This window comes from Moschus berezovskii, chromosome 25 (genome assembly GCF_049115385.1).
Source record: "Moschus berezovskii isolate FMDL1 chromosome 25, NW_MosBer_1.0, whole genome shotgun sequence".
Lineage (NCBI taxonomy): Eukaryota > Metazoa > Chordata > Mammalia > Artiodactyla > Moschidae > Moschus > Moschus berezovskii.
Genome location: NC_142484.1, coordinates 22,526,410 through 22,547,388, shown reverse-complemented (window position 1 = coordinate 22,547,388; position 20,979 = coordinate 22,526,410). Strand labels below are relative to the sequence as shown.

Below are 20,979 nucleotides of genomic sequence, written 5' to 3'. Positions count from 1 at the left end.
TTTCTGCTTCATTGACTACGCCAAAGCCTTTGACTGTGTGGACCACAACAAACTGTGGAAAATTCTGAAAGAGATGGGAATACCAGACCACCTGACCTGCCTCTTGAGAAACCTGTATGCAGGTCAGGAAGCAACAGTTAGAACTGGATGTGGAACAACGGACTGGTTCCAAATAGGAAAAGGAGTACATCAAGGTTGTATATTGTCACCCTGCCTATTTAACTTATATGCAGAGTAGAAACTCTAGGCTGGAAGAAGCACAGGCTGGAATCAAGATTGCCAGGGGAAATATCAATAACCTCAGATATGCAGATGACACCACCCTTATGGCAGAAAGTGAAGAGGAACTAAAAAGCCTCTTGATGAAAGTGAAAGAGGAGAGTGCAGAAGTTGGCGTGAAGCTCAACATTCAGAAAACTAAGATCATGTCATCTGGTCCCATCACTTCATGGGAAATAGATCTGGAAACAGTGGAAACAATGTCAGACTTTATTTTTTTGGGCTCCAAAATCACTGCGGGTGCTGATTGCAGCCATGAAATTAAAAGACGCTTACTCTTTGGAAGGAAAGTTATGACCAACCTAGATAGCATATTAAAGAGCAGAGCCAACCAAGGTCTGTCTAGTCAAGGCTATGGTTTTTCCTGTGGTCATGTATGGATGTGAGAGTTGGGCTGTGAAGAAAGCTGATTGCCGAAGAATTGATGCTTTTGAACTGTGGTGTTGAAGAAGGCTCTTGAGAGTCCTTGTACTGCAAGGAGATCCAACCAGTCCATTCTAAAGGAGATCAATCCTGGGTGTTCATTGGAAGGACTGGTGCTAAAGCTGAAACTGCAATACTTTGGCCACCTCATATGACGAGTTGACTCACTGGAGAAGAGTCTGATGCTGGGAGGGATTGGGGGCAGGAGGAGAAGGGGATGCCAGAGAATGAGATAGCTGGATGGCATCACCTACTCGATGGACATGAGTTTGGGTGAACTCCAGCTGTTGGTGATGGACAGGGAGGCCTGGCGTGCTGTGATTCATGGGGTTGCAAAGAGTCGGACACGACTGAGCGACTGAACTGAACTGATGGCTGTATCTTAGAAAAGTGAGTCTCTGACAATATAAAGCAGGGGAAAGTTAACTGGGATTAAGGAGAATGTGGCTGCCCATCAGCTGCTGAGAATAGGCTCAAATAACTGTTGAGTTTAGGGTTTCGATGGTAGAGTCTGAATGGACCCTGGGTTGTAAGCAGAATTTTGTTATGAAATTGTTCACTGTTAGATTTCTATCCCAGGTGCTGAAGGTTTAAAATTTTGCAAAATGAGTGGAAAGAAAAGAAACATTAGAGAAAGGATGATTGGCAAGGTTGGATAAACAAGCTTTCCAAATTTTTGTAAAAAGGAAAAATAAGTGTATTATTACTTGACATGAAAGTTGGATACAGAAGTCTATTCACCATTCTTTAAGATTTTAGCTAATTTTACTTCTTGGAATCTGAAAAATTCCTAAACATCAAATCTTAAAACAAACTGAACCCCAAAACCAAAGTTTTTATCTGAGAGAGAAGTTTCTTGGTTTTCTAGGAATATATAACTTACAGAATCACTCATAATTCCTGTGCTCTAACAGACCCATGGCAACCCACTCCAGTATTCTTGCCTAGAGAATCCCATGGACAGAGGAGCCTGATGGGCTACAGTCCACGGGGTCACAAAGAGTCAACATGACTTAGCGACTAAACAACAGCAACAAGAGAGCCAACTCCCTTCGGTAAGAGACAGTTTTCCTCAATAAGAAGTAACTGCTGCTGGCTTCCCTGGGTTGAGAAAGGACCAGCAGGGGAAAACGACTTCCTCTCAAGGACGTGAATCAGATCCAACGCAAACAAAACCGCCTGGCTCTGAATTTTGATGTTGTCACTATTCCTCCACTTCTTGACATGTTTGTTCCTGGGAACTTGTATAAGACAAGGAAAACAGAGGGAAGGGAGCAGCACTGGAGGCGGTTCTGGATGCACAGATGGAAATTGGTTCATAATTGGATGACTAGAAGATTAAGGTGGCAATTGCTGGAGCAGGATTCCATCGTCCAGTCCTCCTGTGACCGTGTCTGTGCCCCCCACAGAGAGCACCAAGGACAAGCTAGGGGACTCACCTGGGGACAGCGAAGGGGACAGGACACAACTGCAGGGAGTGAGAAGGCCTGGACCGGGAAGGGCCTGGAAACGGCCCCAGTGTAACTAGAGGGGCCTGGAGAGGGAGCGGGTCTGATTAGGGAAGGCTGGAGAGGGGGTCTGTCCTGAATGATGATGAGGTTGTGTCCCGAACCAAACACACAGGCACAGGCTCAGCCTTCACGTGGGTATCTGGCCATCACCCCTTGGAACTAACAGGCTGTCCTTACAGCAAAGAATGACACACAGTCGCAGTGTTCCATCTCTGAAGCATTTATTAGATCTGCTGCTTTCTGTGGACAGAGAACTCTCTAGGTCAGTGTCCCTGCCCTTGGGGACTCACAGTCCCGTCTCCTGAGCGGAGAGAGAGGCAGCTCAGTACTTGTCAGGCAGGCCAGCAGGTCTGAAGTGGTTGGGGTCTTTGCCACTCCGGCCCCATTCGTTGGCAAACTGGTCGGCCTTCGAGTCCTCCCGTACCTGGTCCCTGGTCATACCCTTAAACAGAGGGTCTGTGATTCCCTGAATCGTCTCTCTGGCGTTACTGGAAAGGAGGAGGGCGGGGAGGGGGTCAATCCAGGACCAGGAGCCACAGCCCCACCCTCCGCATCTCTCCTCTTTCCAACGGATCAATGACTCTGAGAGGAGCCAAGGAAAGAGGGGCTACAACCCTGAGGCTCCCTGGGCTCAGCCCACCTCAGCCCTGTGCTGGGGGAACAGCACCCATAGCGGGAGGGTGGAGAGTCTCCTGTCCCACCAAGCTTGCTCTGCTCTTCAGCCACTCAGACCTCACACTGGGCACAGAGCAGGAGGGTGGGTAAGAGGAGGAGGGCTCACAGCCTCCAGGAAAGTTCTGCAGGGCTTGGCCCCTCCAGGTTGTCCAAGGCAGCCAAGATCTGCTCACCCATCCTTGCATCCCCAGGGACCGTGGTACCTGATCACTTCAGCAGCCCAGGCACCCCCTGGTCCCCTTCGGGCAGCGTCATAGTTTCCACGGGCGTGGAAGTATTTGTCTGCACCTTTGTAGTTGGCTTCTTTCATGTCAGAGTAGGCTCTCTGCATGTCTTTAGCCCCTGGGAGGAAAAGAAAATGATGAGATGAATGTGCTAATGTTTTGGTGAAAGAGAGAAATAAATAATTTCCTCCCACTGATTCTAGGTTTCAGCCTTTGACTAAGCCCTTGGAGATTATTATATTGACTTGAAATGAATACTTCTTTGCTTCTCACTTAGTTCCCTGATCTGAAGTTGTGAGTATCACACTTGGTGAGAGTTTTATTCTGTTTGAGTTCATTCTAAGTCTGTTGGAACTTTGTTTCTGGAGGTGTGTGATGTGTGTGAAAAAGAGATTAATGCTCTTTCTTTAAGGGATGTTTGATTATACAATGAACCTCCACCTGGAAATAAGCAGGAAAGGCTCTGACCAGAGCTTGTGAAGAAGGACAATACTGAGAAAGGCTGTGGATACAGGATACTCCCAGCCTGGTCAAGGGGAGAAATCCAGCCCTGGGGACTAACTCGGGCCTGAGTACATCTGAATACTCAGGGCATGTTTGCACATGGGCAACTATTAGAATTAAATCAGCAGGTGATAAAGGTGAGCTCACTAAGAGGGCTTTGAAGAAACAGGGTAGTCAGATGCAGAAAAAGGGCAACTGACCCACCAGCTCTAAAGTTCAGTGTCCTCTCCAGTAAAATGGAGGAGTAATGCCTCCCTCAGGGTGGTTATGCAGAAGAACTGAGGAAATACAGATTGAGTTTATAGAACATTGTCGATGCTCAGTATACTATCACCTCTCTGGTCCTTAGAAGAGTAGGGCAAAAAAAAAAAAAATAAATAAAGTAGGATGAAGATCAGGGAGGCATGGACAGAAAACCCAACCTAGATAGAATAAAATGGCAAAGGTTTAAAAGATTAGCTCATTAGGGAAAAGAGGAATATATAATGTGGATTATAATCATAGTTTATGTAATATCTTTATGAGATAACTTATCTTTATTTTGCAGCTGCTGCTGGTGCTAAGTTGCTTCAGTCGTGTCTGACTCTGTGCAACCCCATAGACGGCAGCCCACAAGGCTCCCCCACCCCTGGGATTCTCCAGGCAAGAGCACTGGAGTGGGTTGCCATTTCCTTCTCCAGTGCATGAAAGTGAAAAGTGAAAGTGAAGTTGCTCAGTCGTGTCCAACTGTTCGCGACCCCATGGACTTCAGCCTACCAGGCTCCTCTGTCCATGGGATTTTCCAGGCAAGAGTACTGGAGTGGGTTGCTATCGCCTTTTCCGATCTTTATTTTAGGTATTATCTATTTCCACTGTTCAGAAAAATAGTTTTGTTGAGGGCTATGATATTCTTACTCTAGCTGTTCACCCTGAGTTACAGATTTAAATCGTCCCCTGGAGTCTAGAGTTGCTTGATAAGCACTTCCAAATGCACGACATTGTCCCTTGGGTGCAAAGCCAGCTAGTGGTTCTCAATATCGACTGTGCACAGAATCAAGTGGGGAGCTTAAATGGACAGATTTGCAGGGGGCCCCAGGGACTGTGGTTCAGGGAAGGGACCGTGTGTGGATCCAGCCACCTGCATTCCACAGAGCACCCAGACCACGGGTGATGCTCATGCAAGTCATCCTAGAGTGCCCCTTGAACAACACTGACCTAAGAGATGAAAAGATACTTTTATCTGGGCTGTGTGAATTTAGATGGAATTAAGAGCAAACTCGTAAAACAATTATTCAGTAATTATACAGAAAAATAATAACACCAAATAGTTCTGGGAAGTAAATGATGGCCAGTTTGCTCTGGCTAGTGAGGTCTGTGTCTCCTGCTATGGGATTCTCTCCAGGTCTCAGCATCAGCAGAACCGTCATCGCGGAAACTCATGCTGCCATTTACTGTGGGGAGGGGAACTCTTATCGGGTTTCCTTCCAAAGGCAGCAACCCCCACTCTCTGCTCAGATAAAGATCAGGACGCATGTTCACAGACCCCTCACCCTCCACGTGTACTCTTGTCTTGGAGGCAGCAGAAGGGCCGAAGTTAACAGCAAGGCCTCAGGATGCTGAGTTCCATCCTGCTCTGCTGGAGGATGTTGGAACCTATCTTAATCTCTTGGAGCAGCAGGTTTCTGATAAAGGGTAATGGTCCCTACATTGCAGGACTCTAGGATTAAACCCTGAGGAAGAAAACGAGTTGATTTCTATACATAAAGCTCTTAGACAGTCCTGACCAACTACTAAAAAATCAGGTATTTTAGTTGTAAGGATGCAGTTGTTGCACCCACTTCATGGCTACAGGAGACTTGGAAATGAGCCATCTCTAGTTGCCCACGAGGCGGCAGCAGAGCCTTACTGGTATTTTGGGAACATGCAACCCACTCCAGTGTTCTTGCCTGGAGAATCCCAGGGATGGGGGAGCCTGGTGGGCTTCCGTCTATGGGGTCACACAGAGTCGGACACGACTGAAGTGACTTAGCAGCAGCAACCCCTCCCCCCAGATATCTTCCTCACTCCTGCTCAAAGTTGGGGCCCAAATTTTATGTGACCTCGGGCTTGGGGATCCCCCAAAAGAGTGCAAAGCTGGCCAGGACAGCCTTGGGAAGTACTACCATGCAAACCAAGCTTGATCTCTGCCCACCTGTGGCCTTTGCCCTTTGGGGATGTGACCTCTGCTCAGGTGAATCCTGGGGAAGCAGACACAGCCTCCCCTGGCCCATCCTTTGGTCCTTACCTTGACCAGCTTCCTTGAGGAATGTCCACCATCTCTGGCTGCTGACGCCCAGGATCAGGAAGCAGAAAATGATGCCCGTGGAAAGGTTCATCCTGCAACAGAGAGATGAGCGGACTCAACCAAGAATGACAGGTCTTGGGGCTAGGTTGTAATGTAGATACACTTTTACATTGCAAACATAAATCCCTCTGAATTTTATCTTGATCGACAGATAGACGATAGGTTGTAACACAGAGGATCCAGCTCTCATTTCCATTGAATCCTGGGAATCCTAGTGATTTCCTGCATGAAGGATTGCAATGTGGTTTTAGCATAAACTACTTTCCAGTCCAGTCATCCTCTATCAGCCAGAAACCCAGCTGCACTGCAAGTTTCCCAAAGCCATGAGCGGTGTGTTCATGCTGCCTCTCTGTGATATGAGACGAGGTGAACAAGGCACAGGTGTCTGTGGCCCGCGTGCTCACCCATCACTGCCTTCACAGAAGAAGCAGATGAGGAGAGCCCTACCCTCTGAAGTGCTCACATCTGGTGGATTCTAATGGTCAGAATGAATAGTAGATTCAGGAAGGAAGCAGAGAGCTGGGCTGCAGCACAAGAATGCTGGTGAAGAGAAAGTCTCCAAAGAGGAAAAGCGTTGGAAAGTTCTACCTCCTCACCTTGGCCGTGCCCTCCTGCTGAAGCTCCTGGTGAAGCTGAGCTGCCTGTGCTGCCTGCCTGGGCGACGGGGCCAGTGCTTTATATACTGACACTTGGCCAGTGGAGCAAATGAGAAATGGGGTGGAAGCAAAAAAAAAGAAAGAAGGAAAGAAGGTTTGGGAAATCCCTGCTGACCAGAACACAGCATTCAAAACAGCAGTGTTATTCTTCATTCACATCTAATTTTCCGAGATTGTGCAATGTGGCAACTTTCAGAATGTAGCATATTGAGCTTTTTCCTGCCTGTTTCTTGTCTCACTCCAGGAGACAAATGTGTTTTTCATACCCCACCGTAGTGTATTGACTTCTGCTGTGAAGTGTGTGTGTGCCTAGTCGATCAGTTTTGTCCGACTCTTTGGGTCCCCATGGACTGTAACCCACCAGGCTACTCTCTCCATGGAATTCTCCAGGCAAGAATACTGGAGTGGCAGGCAAGAATACCAGGCAAGAATACTCCATTGCCTTCTCCAGTGGAGCTTCCTGACCCAGGGACCGAATCTGGGTCTCTTGCATGGCAAGTGGCTTCTTTACCACCTGAGGCACCTGGGAATTCCAAAGACCAACGTTAGAAAAAGAGAGTTGAGTAAAGAATGTGAGAAACAGGGCAAATGGAACAGCAGAACGGGTCCCTTATAAGGGATAGCTCAGGATGAAGCTGGGACCTCAGGGTACAGCAGCAGGAAAGGAAGGAGATAAAACTCAGGAAAATCAAACTTCCAGTACACACAGAGGGTGGATTCAGCACTGGAAAAGGGAGTCTTCCAGCTTCAAGTGTATTCATGATCAGATGCTGTTGATGGCCATAACAGTAGGTCATATTGAGAGGTAATTACAATCCCAGGAAGGTTGAATTACAGTGAGGAAATTCACTATGATATCGTATAGAAATGACACTATAAAAATGAACAGGAAAAGTCCAGATGTCTGTTAAATTATCAGCATAGAAGGTTCAGGAAGAATACAGAGAAAGCTGATTTATCACAAGAATGCTGGAGCGTATGATGTCAGAGAATAGCTGTATCAATCAGAAAAGCAGGACTGAGCTTTAGTCTGTTGGTTCAGTAAGATAATCTTGGGAGAAAATTTCATGCAGGTGCTCTCTTGGGGATGGCGTCTCTGATGAACTCTGTGCCCCGTCTCTGCCTCTTCATCCTAAAGGGAAACATCAGAGGTCACTGGATTTCCCAGAGGAGACGGGATGACACGTGTGTAATATGTCAGAGACAGTGGGGACCCAGAGGACACGAACTGCTCCTCCTGATGGTGGGACCCTGGGTTGGAAGTCTGAGGATGGCAGGAGGGCAAGTAAGGCCCAACCCAGGAGCCCCACCTCAGGATTCCTGCCTGGAGTGTTCACAGGAGAGAAGAATGTGAGCCATGTGTTGGAGACACAGGGAAGCGATCTCCCAGGCAGATGCAAGCAAATCATGGAGACTTGCGAACTGAGACGAGGGGAGATGGTAAATTAGAGTCTGGGAGGATGTGGGACTTGTGCTCAAGTAGTAATCCCGAGAAGAAGGAGGGCGAAGCGTTTCCAATTTGTTACAAGACTCAGGGAAATAGGAGCAGGGTGTTAGAAAGAAGAGCACTGGCCCAGGAGGAAGCACACCAGCTGAGGATGCCACTGTGGTCTGGGAACCACGGTCTTAGATTTGTTGTTGTTATTTAGTCACCCGTTCATGTCCGACTCTTTAGTGACTCCATGGGCTGTAGCCCCTCAGGCTCCTCTGTCTATGCAATTTTCCAGGGAAGAGTACTGGAGTGTGTGGACATTTCCTTCTCCAGGAGATCTACCTGACCCAGGGATCGAACCCACGTCTCCTGAATTGCAGGCGGATTCTTTACCACTGAGCCACCCGAGAAGTCCTGTCTTAGATTAGAGCCTCTCAGAAATAGGATAATGCCTCTTTTGGGTCTGGGACATATTTTATTTCCTGTAGGTGTAATGAGATGAACATGTAGGGCAGATAACTGTCTAAAGGATTGCTCTGTTTGGCTTTTCTTTTGGGGGACAAAAAGCTTAGCTTTGCTTCAAGGCAAAGCTAAGCAATATTTAAATAGTCTCAACAGAACTTACACTCCTTGGGAAAGTTGGGGTTCCCTGAGCTCGGGGTAGTCTAGGTCCCTGAGCTGGCTTAGCTGACTTGGTCCCAGGGGCAGACATGGTGGGGAGAGGGGATGTTATCAACCATCTATAGTCATTGGCCCTGAACTTGCCCTGGGGCTACTCCACAGAGGGTAGCTGTGATGTCCACATCCCTTTTACCTTCCTCAGGGCAGCAATCATGGGCCAGTGATCACATTCTTTTGCAACTCTTTGACTCTGTTTGGAGACATTTGATAGTGGAATTCTACTTTCCACTTTATTGCATTATTCAAGTCATTTCGTATTTGATAGAATCATTAGAGACAAAGCAAGTACAATTTCTAAACACCAAGTCAAGCATTGCAAGTTCTCTTCCTTGTTAACTTATGTCACTCAGGCTTCTGGATGGAACACCCAGATCCTTGCAGGGCCATGCTTAGAAACAATGGACGACAGTAGTGGTCAGCTCGTTTTACTTGTTTCTCCTGCAAAAGAAAACCGTCCTGTTATGGTGATTTCAGGGTCTTCAGGCCTTAAAGGTCCCAGGAGTCTCCATAAGAAGCTGTGTCCTGGTTTGCAGAGATGGTCTCTGTTGGTGCCTCTTGTCCCAGATTAATAGTTAACAGTGAGTGACAGTTAGCAAATTGTTTTATTTTTGAAACAGACCTAGTTTATATAATAAATTAGAAGGTACCCCTCCCCTAATAGCCGTGTGTGATAAGACTACTGAGAGGTTTACGAGACCTTCATTTTCTGTTATAATTAAGTGGAAGAGAAGAACACCAAAGCTTTGCAACAAAAAACAAAACCCCACAGGATACCCTGACACTTGGGACCTAGGTCCCAAAGTTTTTGAGACATAGAACCCTCCTGTATTTGTTGCAGCTGCAGGAGAAGAGGGGACAGTCTCTCCTCACACTGACAGCACTGCTTTCACCAGCAGTTGGGAGGGTGTGTAGTTTCTCTAAAGGCAAACCCTGGAATTCTACTACCTAGCACCCAGAGAGAAAGAGAGAGAGACAGGCCTGTGAAGTTCACAGTTTACCAAAAGGAAAAGAAACACAGCTTTAAGATCAGAAAGGCTGGCTTCCCTCCTCTTCATCCTTCAGTTCACCAGGGAGATTAAAAGAAAATAGCACTGAAGGAATTATTAATCCTGTGTACATTGTTGATTATTTGGTGGCACTTTTTTTTTCTCAAAAAAAAAAGAAAAGACACGTGAGTGTTGGAATCGACACATCAGAAGAAGGAAACATACTGCACAGCTGCTCTGAGCTTCCTGAGGATCTCTGTTTATCTGGTTGAGGGCAGCAGACCCTGATTCTAAGGTGACCTGCTAGGAAGGGGTCATCTCTGCTCTGGGGGCTCCTCACTCTGCCCCTGGTCCAAGAGTGTAGGAAAACAGCCTCCACTGACTGCTGGTGTCATAAGGAAAGACCGACTTTGACGCCAGTCACTTGAAACCTGGAAATAACCATCTAAGAGACCAGATCCACCATGTTTCTCCTCCTAGCAAACTGCTGGCAACTCACAGGTAAGACAACACCCACAGTTCATGCGTGTCCACCCAGTGACTTCTGGCAGAAGCCACAACAGTCAACACCAACAACAGCTACAGCGCAGCACAACATGAAACCCTTTGCGATGACTCTAGTATCTCTCAGCATAAAAACTCTTTAGCAGCATTATTCTGAGCTGGTTAGAACCAGTTCACAGAGGTAGACTCTCCACACCGACCCAAGTGAGTGAGATTAATCTGAATTCCCCTTCCTGGTTCAAAGTTAATATGGAACCTCAGATCTCCATTTCATCAACTCATGGTGGCACATCATTTGCTAATTTAGAGGAAGGAACAGCCTTTTTTTTTTTTTTGGTGCAAAAAACATATATGTCTTTAAGAAGTTAGTTAAGTATTAAATAAGCAAAAGTGGCTGTCATGGATCTCTTCTCCCTATTATACCCTACTAAGGCCAGTGGTTTTCCAGGAGAATCTGCTAAAATCTAAGGGGACAGTTAATAGTAGGTTACACAGGATGGTGTAGAAAACTAATCAAGAGTAGAGATGCTCAGCTCATTTTAAAGAAGTAGAGTAACTTGATTCTAAAGTAGGAGATGGGCAATACAAGAAAACAATAGTCCCATTTCACCTCTAAAGGTGCAAACAATTCAAACAGAGCATAGTGTTACCAAACCAAATATGAGCATTAAAACTCCCTCATGACTTAGTGAGGTTTCCTCTTGGAATGCAAGAATTGGTCAACATTATGACTACAATTAATGTAATTCATCCCATTATTAGCTAAAGGAGAAAAATAATATTATCTTGATTGATCAAAAAAGGAGAGTTTGATAAAGCTGAAGTTACATTTCTTTTAAAAAATCCTTTAAGATAGAGTCACAGATGTAGGGACCATCTGTTACCAGGGGATAAAGCAGGGGGTGAGGAGGAATAAATTGGGAGACTGGGATTGACAAACACATAATGCTATATATAAAATAGATAAATACGGACCTACCATAAAGCAGAGGGAACTCTTCTTAATTCTCTGCAATGACCTATACGGGGAAAGAATATAAAAAATAGTGGATATATATCTAATTGATACACTTTGCTCTATAGCAGAAACTAACATAACATTATAAATCAACAAAGAGAGGAATTTTTTAAGAGAAGAAAATGCTTTAGAAAATTACATTTCAAAGGGAACTTTCTTAATTTTATAAAATTAAGATGAAATAAAATCAAAATAAAATTAATTTCATAATATTAACAGATTTTATAATGGAAAAACTGTTAGTCCATCACTTGAAGGATCAGGAATGAGCAAAGAATGCCCACTGTCACCACGATTGTCTAACGTAGTTCTGGGAGCCTGACCAGTGCCATAGTAAATAGAAAGAAAGAAGAGATAGAAGGATTGGAAAGGCAGAGATGAAACTGTATGTGTATACCTATGGCTGATTCATGTTGAGGTTTGACAGAAAGCAACAAAATTCTGTAAAGCAATTATCTTTCAATTAAAAAAATAAATAAATTTTTAAAAAATGTAAAAAAAATTTTCATTAGTATAATCATAAACCCCCAAGCCACAAAATCAACAGATTACTACAATTAATTGGGAAATTTAATAAGATGGCCCACACTTGATCCAAAAACCAACAGATTTTTCCATAGTAGAAATACCCAAATAGAAAACATGACTAAAAATAATAAACTATTCATAGAACAGCAAAACTATAAAATTCCTAGCACCTACTTTACCAGTAATTCACAGAACTGCAATGGAGAAGGTGTCAGACCTCTAACAAACACCTTAAAAGATGATTCAAACATGGAGAGAAGTTTCTAGCTTACTGATAGGATGACTTAATATTAAGGATATCAATTTGACCCCAACTTAATTCACACATTTAATACTGAAAATTTCAGCTGAATTTTTCTGGAACAGAAGATGATTACTTCAAAATTCATATATAGAAATAAAAGTCCATGCATAGAAAAGTCAGTCTCAAAAAAGGAGAGCATTAGCAAGAGGGATTTACCATACCAGGCTTTAAGATAAACAGCAAAATACAGTAATAAGAATAGAATTTGCTCAACTAAAGACATATCTACCAAGGGGACAGAATAGAGTGCAGAGCTAGGGCCACATGTATAGGACATCAGTATATGATCAAGAAGACATCACAAATCATTGAAGATAGGATGGCTTAATAGTTTTGAAAAGAGAAAAATAAAGCTGGGCCCTTACCTAATAGGGCTTTCCTGATGGCTCAGATGGCAAAGAATCTGCCTGCAATGCAGGAGACCCAGGTTCGATCCCTGGGTTGGAAAGAGTCCCTGGAGAAGGGAATGGCAAACCACTCCAGTATTCTTGCCTAGAAAATTAGACCCTTACCTAATATACATACATAAGTCAACTCTAGAAATATTAAATATGTAAATGTGAAGATGAACTATAAAGTTATTATAAATAATATCAAAGAATATATTTGTGATCTAGAGATGGTATAGAAATTCTTAAATTTCAAAGGCACAAACCCCAAATCAGGAAGTGGTGAATTTGATTACATCAATCATAAGAATATAGTTGTAGATAGAGAATGGGAAAAGATGATATTTAAAATATGGTAAGGGATTAGCTAAAAAGCAGAGACATTACTTTGCCAACAAAGGTCCATCTAGTCAAGGCTATGGTTTTTCCCGTGGTCATGTATGGATGTGGGAGTTGGACTGTGAAGAAAGCTGATCGCCGAAGAATTGATGCTTTTGAACTGTGGTGCTGGAGAAGACTCTTAAGAGTCCCTTGTACTGCAAGGAAATCCAACCAGTCCATTCTAAGGGAGATCAATCCTGGGTGTTCTTTGGAAGGACTGATGCTGAAGCTGAAACTCCAATACTTTGGCCACCTCATGCGACGAGTTGACTCACTGGAAAAGACTCTGATGCTGGGAAAGGTTGGGGGCGGGAGGAGAAGGGGACGACAGAGAATGAGATGGCTGGATGGCATCACCGACTCTGTGGACCTGAGTTTGAGTGAACTCCGGGAGTTGGTGATGGACAGGGAGGTCTGGCGTGCTGTGATTCATGGGGTCGCTGAGAGTCAGACACGACTGAGCGACTGAAATGAACTGAACTGAACTGAAAGGATTAATATTTCAAAAATACAAGGAAATTTTATGAGTCAGTAAGGAAAAGATGGCAGCCCCAATAGTAAAATAGGTGAAGTGTTAGAAAGAAAACCAGTTTACAGACAACATGCAATAAGAAATAAGCTCACAAAGAGATGCACAAATCATTAGTAACCAGAAAAATAAACCAACAAGCAGTCACGTTTTAAGTGTCAGATCAATAAAAATGATACCTGCATCACGCCATGTGTATCAGAGGAGGGACAGAGCTGGTGTGCACACCCTCAGCGTCGCAGTGAATTGTCACTCTGCTGTCCAGGAGGGCAGCCCAGCTCACAGCCCCTGCAGCATAGTGAGGATTTCTATAGCTCTGTGCTCTTGCCTTGGCATGAACCAGCTATCCGCTTTTCCAGTCTAACAGCTTCCATCAGAAGAGAATTTTGCTTCAAAGACATAAATTAATATCTAAATTATAAATAAAATATTAGAGGGTTGCTGTCATAGGACATAGTGACTGTCTCTGATGTGTCTTTTGTTGTTGCCATTAAAAAACCCCTTTGTTAGAAATAACTTTTGTCGATACAGGTTTTGTTCTATTTGCTATCCTTGCAGCTGCAGGAGAGATGGAATATTTTCTGTTTCTTACCTTGGGGAGAATTCTTTCTCCAGAGATTAGTAGGTCATATAGTTTACCAGGCCAACTGCTGGAATCACAGTGTTTAACCCTGAAAGGGATTCAGTCCTGAGAGAAAAAAAAAATCATGTGGAATAGAAAAGCTAAGAATAGGATTAATAATAGATGGAATATGAAGCATGAAAATTACTGATGTCCTTTCTCTATAATTTTCCATTATGAATTTTTACTTGTGACTCTGACACAGTTATCAATTTATATCTTATCATAATCTTTATTAATTCATGTGCATTATTTATGTGTATGTGTGTGTTTGCACATTTAGTGATTTGGGGGGAGTGTGTGTAGACAGAGAAGTATATATCTGTAAACTACAGTGTAAATGGACATTTGCTGTTTTTCCTTATCTCATCCCAGTGAGGATGGGAAGTAAGTTGTTTGTTTTCTTCACCACCATACTCAGTGCCTAGGAAAAGCCTCGACACAGCCAGGCTTGATGAATCTCACTGAATGAACATCTTCAGTGAGGAAACTTGAACAATATAAAATAAGTATAAAGATAAAAATAAAAGCACTAATAATTTCCTGAGCCTGGACGAGAGGGGAAGGGGCAGGAAGAACCTCTGTAGAAACTTTATGTTTCCAGTCTACTATCTAAGTGGATACAGACATATGAACACATAAACGAAACAGGGTGGTATAATAATTATCATTTTATGTTCTGCTTTTTCACTTCACAACTTACCATGATAATGTTTGCATGTTACTACCCTTACCTGTCACAGTGGCAAAGCTGAAATTCAGATCTAGTCTGTGAGGATCGAGTCTTGGGCTTCTTAGCTTCAGGTCATAGAGCTCACATCGCGTGTTATGACACATCAATAAATGTACGATATATTTTAATTCAATTCTCTTTAATACTGATTAGCTTAATCATAACTCTCCAGTGGAATGTTCCTCACGTGAGAGCATTGGTCTTGTCTGTCTCAGATCCCCAGGGCCTGGCCCAGCTCCTGCGCGTGCTGGGGGAGCATGGAGGGGGGTTGAAGAGTGAACGGAAGGGTGAAGGGGTGCTGTAGGCATCTTTACTGGAAGGGTGAAGTGAGGTTTGTGCAGACTCCACGTGAGACTATTTTGGACAGTCCTAAGTCCACCCTGCAGAGAGTAAAGGAAGGTCTCAGTGCACTGGCTCCTCCCAGGTCAGATGGTTCAGGAACGAGGCACCCTGGCCAGCCTGAGTTCTTGTCCACTTGCCCAGTTCTTTCAGGAAACATACGAGTGAGTCACTCACAGGAGATTTTGCAAACATGTTTTACACAGTGTGGTTTGACAGGACTCCACAGGTAATAAATGTGTGTGTAAACCGAACACACTGTTCTCAGAGAGGACCTGGCTCTTCTTTCCCGTAATTACAGATTTGGAAAAGTGAACCTGGGAAAGTATAGAATTGTGCAAGAGCTCCCTTGGCACCTGGGTGTGCAAACAGGCTGTTGAGTGCTGCTGCTTTTCCATCACCCACAGCTGAGGACAGTGGCTCCGAGTGCCCCATCCCCTAGAGAAAGCATCCAGGAAGCAACACCAGACCTCGTAAGCTCCCAAAGCTGACGAAGAGGCAGCAGTGCTGGCCTCCACAGTCAAACCTCCCCCCTCCATCATCCCACCTCTGGTCCACGTAGGAGATGCCCGAGGAGGGGACGGGGAGATGGCAGGGTTGTCAGTCTCCCGGGGAGTGCAGTATTTGTGGAGGCAGGCGATTTCTGGAAAATGATTCAGTGCGCCAAGAAGAAAACAAAAATGCCTGTTCATCTCTCAGCCGGGTGCATGCTCGCTGCTGGCACTACCAGCTCATTCTGATGCCCCTATCCAAGCAGAGGGCAGTGTGGTGAGTTCTTGAGAGAGTTTCCATGTGTAGGAGCTGTGAATATTCTGGAAGTTTCTAAAGATGGAGCGCCCATGCCAGTAGAGTTGAAAAGGCAGTGGTGGAGTGTGACTAGGAAGGAGATGGGGTGAGTCTTTTCCCATCTGCCATATCTGCAGGAAGAGGCCCCTGGCCATTTTGCGGGGTCCACTGGAATCTGCTGGAAAGACCAGTGAGGTTAGAGAAAAGGCAGTGCTGGGCCAAGTGAGGTGACACCTCAGCTAGGGAGGGGCCTTGGAAAGTGCACCATCATCAGAACGCATTGTGGATGACCTGCTCCTCTCTGGGAAGGTCCCCCATGGCTGATGGGTGGTGTGAAGCTGGACTCACCTCAGGAGCACCACCATTGCACTTGGTGATTAATAATAGCTCAATAATTATATATACTATATATGTCTGTATATGTGTACACATATGTGCATATATATATATGTGTGTGTGTGTGTGTTCTCAGTCTTGTCTGACTTTTTATGAGCCCATGGACTATAACCTGCCAGGCTCCTCTGTCCATGGAATTCTCCAGGCAAGAATACTAGAATAGGTTGCCATTTCCTACCTCAGGCGTCTTCTGCATTAGTAGGCAGATTCTTTACCAATACATCACCTGGGAAACCCATACACACACACACGCACACACACACACTTTATATATACAGGGCTTTCCTGATGGCTCAGTGGGTAAGGTATCTGCCTGCAATGCAAGAGATACAGGAGACATGAGTTTGGTCCCTGAGTCAGGATGATCCCCTGTGTGTTTGTGTGTGTGTGTGTATGTGTATATATATATATATATATATATATATAATGAGTTCTCACTTTCTTATCTACCTATATATGTATATATTTATATAAAGAGAGGAGAGAGAGAACTTGCATAAGTTTAAATTTAAATCTCATATTACATCACTTCTAAGAGGCACATCTCTTGGTTATACATTTCTGAAATTAGTACATGTCTCACATTCCCTAATAACCAGGAAGCACTCATGAAAAGGTTGTCATTGTTCTCGGGTTAATTTGTGTATACTTTTCTTCTTGTTTACACACAAGAGTGATATAAGATTAAAATCTATGTTAAAGTTTAAAAGAACTAGTAAGTGTAAAATAAACATACAAAGTGATAAGAAAACGTTTCTGAACATTATGCCTGAATCTAAATAGTAACCTCTCTTTTCTTGGTGATGTATAAATAATAATGCATCTTTCAATCTAGAGGTCCTAGACTCAGAGACATGCAGTGTGACCCTTTTCCTTCCTCTAGTCTCACAAAGTATTCTCTGCTAACTTGCCTCTCTGATAGTCAACAAAGTGCTTTGGAAAGTTGAAATATTCTTTCCTTTCTCCCAAGTCTTCTCTTTAGCTGCTACAGTGACTAATAGTTTATTTGCATATGGATTTCTAATTTTTATTTCTATGAGTGTGAAAAGCATTGATAGGGAAAATGAAATATTTTCTATGATGAAGTAAAATCCTATCACTTTGACTGCTATCTTAGTTAGCTCTTGGTACAGACTTAGCAGTCACCTCAATGTGAGCCATTACCACGTTTTGCAGATCCAAACCACATCTCTACTTTGTACAACTCCCAACCCCCGTCACAGTTCTGCCCACTTCTGAACAATACCTCCTCTCAGACTTCATTCATTCATTTCCCCAGATATTCGTAAAGCAACTTCTATCTGTGAGGCACCGTGACAGGCACTGAGGATGCGAGGATGACACACAGGAGGAGAGACAGGCCTCTGGCTTTGGGTTTCCTACCTACTTGCTCTAAAGACAGACAAGAAAATGGGCAGACACCCTGGAGTGTAATGAGTCCCAGGGACAGTCACCTGCATAAGAGCAGCTACAAACGGCTTCTCACAAGTTCCATGTCCTCCTCTCCCATGTGCTGCTTCCCCAACCCCAGTGTCTTCACCTCTGTTCCTTCCTCAGAGCCAGAGAGGCTTCTGCTCCCCTGGGGGTCCGCCATCCCTTCTGGGCTTGATCCCCTGCCTCCTGCTTCCCCTGACTCTACTGTTCCTTCTTTATCTTCAGCGTCTCCCTCTTCCTTAGCTCCTTCCTGTTTCTTAAAGCTAGTCTGACCTTCTTTGAAAGAAAACTTTTTACTAATAGACAATATATGAATTCAATTATTCATTTATTAATTTCCAATAAGCACTTGTTGAAATTCCATCATGTGCCAGGACTGGATATTCAGATATAAACAGGAAAGAAATGGTCACGTCTCTCACTGATTCTGTAATAAAAGGGAGGAAGATGGACCAAAACAAAATCCAAAAAAGATTCGGAAGAATAAACCAAAAATTTAGTACAAGAAACCCACATATTGAAATTGGCAAAAAGTACAGAATAACCTGGAGAAGGCAATGGCAACCCACTCCAGTACTCTTGCCTGGAAAATCCCATGGGTGGAGGAGCCTGGTAGGCTGCAGTCCGTGGGGTCGCTAAGAGTTGGACGTGACTGAGCAACTTCACTTCCACTTTTCACTTTCATCCATTGGAGAAGGAAATGGCAACCCACTCCAGTGTTCTTGCCTGGAGAATCCCAGGGATGGGGGAGCCTGGTGGGTTGCTGTCTATGGGGTCACACAGAGTCGGACACGACTGAAGCGACTTAGCAGCAGCAGCACAGAATAACAAGAGTAGATCAGCCAGGATGACCAGGGAAGCCTCTCTCAAGAAAGAGTGATCTCAGGAGAGACAGGTGAGAAACACCCAGTCATGTAAAGAACAAGCAGAAGAGTGTTCTGAGCAGAGAAAATGTCATATGCAAAGGTCCTGTGCCAAATAAAAGCTTGGCTTGTTGGTCAGATGAAGGGACAGGGAGCCTGGGAGGGTGTGGCATGAGATGATGCTGGAGGGTGGCCAGGGGCAGCTCACACTGGATTATATTCTGAGGGAAATGGGAACCCATGGAAGAATTTAAGCATGGAAGAGACATAATCTGAATATAATTTGTATGCTAGACTGAGAGGTAGGGTAAATACATGCTCTCTTTACCCAGGATGGTTTCAGTTTATTCCTGCCATCCATGTATAATCATAAATAATGCCCTTTTCTTCAGGGGAAAGTGACTTGGTTTAGATGAAAAATGATACAGTCAACGTAAGCAGAGTGGGGAGCCATGAAGATGGGGAGACTGGTTAGACAGCTGTTGCAGGAACCCAGGTGAGAAAAGGTGTGGCCAGGAGCACGGAGATGCGTAAGAGAGCAGGCTGATGGACTAGAGATGAATTTTGGAAGTTGAATCACGGGACTTGTTAGTGGACTGGATGTGGGGTAAAGGGAAGGGAAGCATCAAGGACATGCCTCAATTTCTGGGCTGAGCAACAGAGGGAACAATTGGATCATTTACTTAAATGGAGGGGCCTGAGTGTGAAGAATTCTGGTGGGGGAGATGAGAGCTCTCTTTGGGACATATTGAGTATGAAATCTCTGGAAGTCACCCAATCAGCGATGTCTAGAGGCCAATCAGATATATAAGTATGGAGCTCAGAAATGAGGTTCTGAGGAGGAGAAATAATTTTCAGAGCCATCAACATATAGATACTGTTTGCATCCAGAAAGGAGGGAGAGGACAGCTGTGCTGAGCATGGCTCAGAGTCCCCCTGATACAGGAAGAGCAACATGTCAATTGTCTTGGCACCTTGGAAGTCACTGCTGAGTGGTAGGGACAGAGGTCAGGCTGGTGTGGGTTCTAGTGTGAGTCAGAAGTGAGGAAGCAGAACGTGCAGGTGGTCGGACTCTCAAGTTTGACGATAAAGAGGAAGAGGAAAAGGTGCAAGAGTGAAGAGTGACATGGACTGAAGTCTGGGTTTTCAATGTGGGAATTTATTAAGGAAGCAGATACAGAGGGTGAGGACTCTGCGAGGCACTGTTCACATGAGGAGAACAAGCTGTGGGGTGTCTGTAGCCAGCCAGGCATCTCTTGGGCACAAGGGCTCTCATGCTGGAGATCTGTGGAGAGTCCCTACCTCTGAACCTCTCGGTCTTGACAGCACATCCCTGTTCTCCTGCAGGCAGACACACCGGCCTGCAGCCTGGCTGCTCACCTACTGCAGCTGTGACCTTTAGCAAGGTCCAGATCGCTTACCTCCAAGCCTCATTTCTTCAACTGAGACCTGCAAAGCCTTTGTGGTAAATCAAATAACGCATGCAGAGTTAGAACATTTACAATGAAAGAAAATGGTGGCCTCTATAATTACTATCCCTCTGAGGAGGCTTCTGAGGAGGCTCCTCTTAAACTGCATTGGAAGTGTGTATCTTCATAGCTGACATTCACTCTAGTATATGTGCTGCCGAAGCGAGCACTGACATTCACTCTAGAACTGAAAATAGTATTTTGTTTGATCCAAAGGTAGTGAGGATAAAGGTAAGGGAAACTCATCTGAGAATGATTTCTTAGGTTAAATGAACTGAAACCAGTTAACAGCTGAGTCAGGGGTAGGCTCTGGTGTTGATGAGAAATAATTGGAGTCAAAGATGCAGTTTCCAGGACAAGTGTCATGGGACTGGTCTTCCCAAAGCAAATGTGCCTTCTTGATTTGGGAAGAGATCCCTGGGGATAAGGCCTGGGGTGAGGTGGGATCAGGATGCAACTGGCTGGGCAGTGGAGAGTCTGGACACAGAGAGGCCTGAAGCAGCAACACAGTGACTGGGGAGGAAAAAGTGGCAGGGGGGCTGCCCAGGCTTGTGCCAGAGTCAGGCCCCCAGCCCCTGAGGAGTCCAGCGTGATGGCCAGTGCTCTCCCAGCTCAGGCTTACTCAGCAGGAGAAGCTGGGGTCCTCAGAGTACCGGGGCTCAACGGGGTCATGTGAGCACAGGGCAGGGGTACAGGTCACCAGGGATTCCTGAGACCCTCTGGTCACAGGCTCCTCCTCCACAGAGCTTTCACCTTCCATAAGGTGCCAGGTGGCCATTCTCCCCAGAGTCTGATTCGAGGACTCCAGTTTCCATCAACATGTTCAGTTCCACCAACATTTATTGTAGCAACTCTGGGTACCTGTCTAGTTCCTGGGGAGACAGAGTTCTGTCACACTCTTTCTCTGTTTAGAGGGAAGTGATGTGTGACTCATAACTTAGTCCCAAGAGAAGCCTACAGTCCTACCTTCTAGGACCGTGTCCCTGACCC

General features: G+C 44.9%; 1 protein-coding gene across 1 annotated transcript; it reads right to left on the bottom strand.

Annotated features, from left to right (window-relative positions):
* Window positions 1-2,417: 2,417 nt before the first annotated feature.
* Window positions 2,418-6,602, bottom strand: LOC129549000 (serum amyloid A-3 protein-like). Its single transcript, XM_088832191.1, has 4 exons — window positions 6,537-6,602; window positions 5,880-5,973; window positions 3,092-3,230; window positions 2,418-2,701 (listed from the first exon to the last, which is right to left on the bottom strand). The coding sequence occupies exons 2-4, from the start codon at window positions 5,968-5,970 to the stop codon at window positions 2,536-2,538; spliced, it is 396 nt and encodes a 131-aa protein (XP_088688317.1). The 5' UTR covers window positions 5,971-5,973; window positions 6,537-6,602; the 3' UTR covers window positions 2,418-2,535.
* Window positions 6,603-20,979: the final 14,377 nt, after the last annotated feature.

What these genes read in the sequence shown, in the direction of transcription:
- LOC129549000 (XM_088832191.1), bottom strand. Translation starts at nt 5,970, where the DNA reads ATGAACCTTTCCACGGGCATCATTTTCTGCTTCCTGATCCTGGGCGTC. An exon ending in CCTCAAGGAAGCTGGTCAAG is followed by an intron (nt 3,231 to 5,879) that starts GTAAGGACCAAA and finishes TTTTCCTCCCAG; the next exon opens with GGGCTAAAGACATGCAGAGA. An exon ending in TGGGCTGCTGAAGTGATCAG is followed by an intron (nt 2,702 to 3,091) that starts GTACCACGGTCC and finishes CCTCCTTTCCAG; the next exon opens with TAACGCCAGAGAGACGATTC.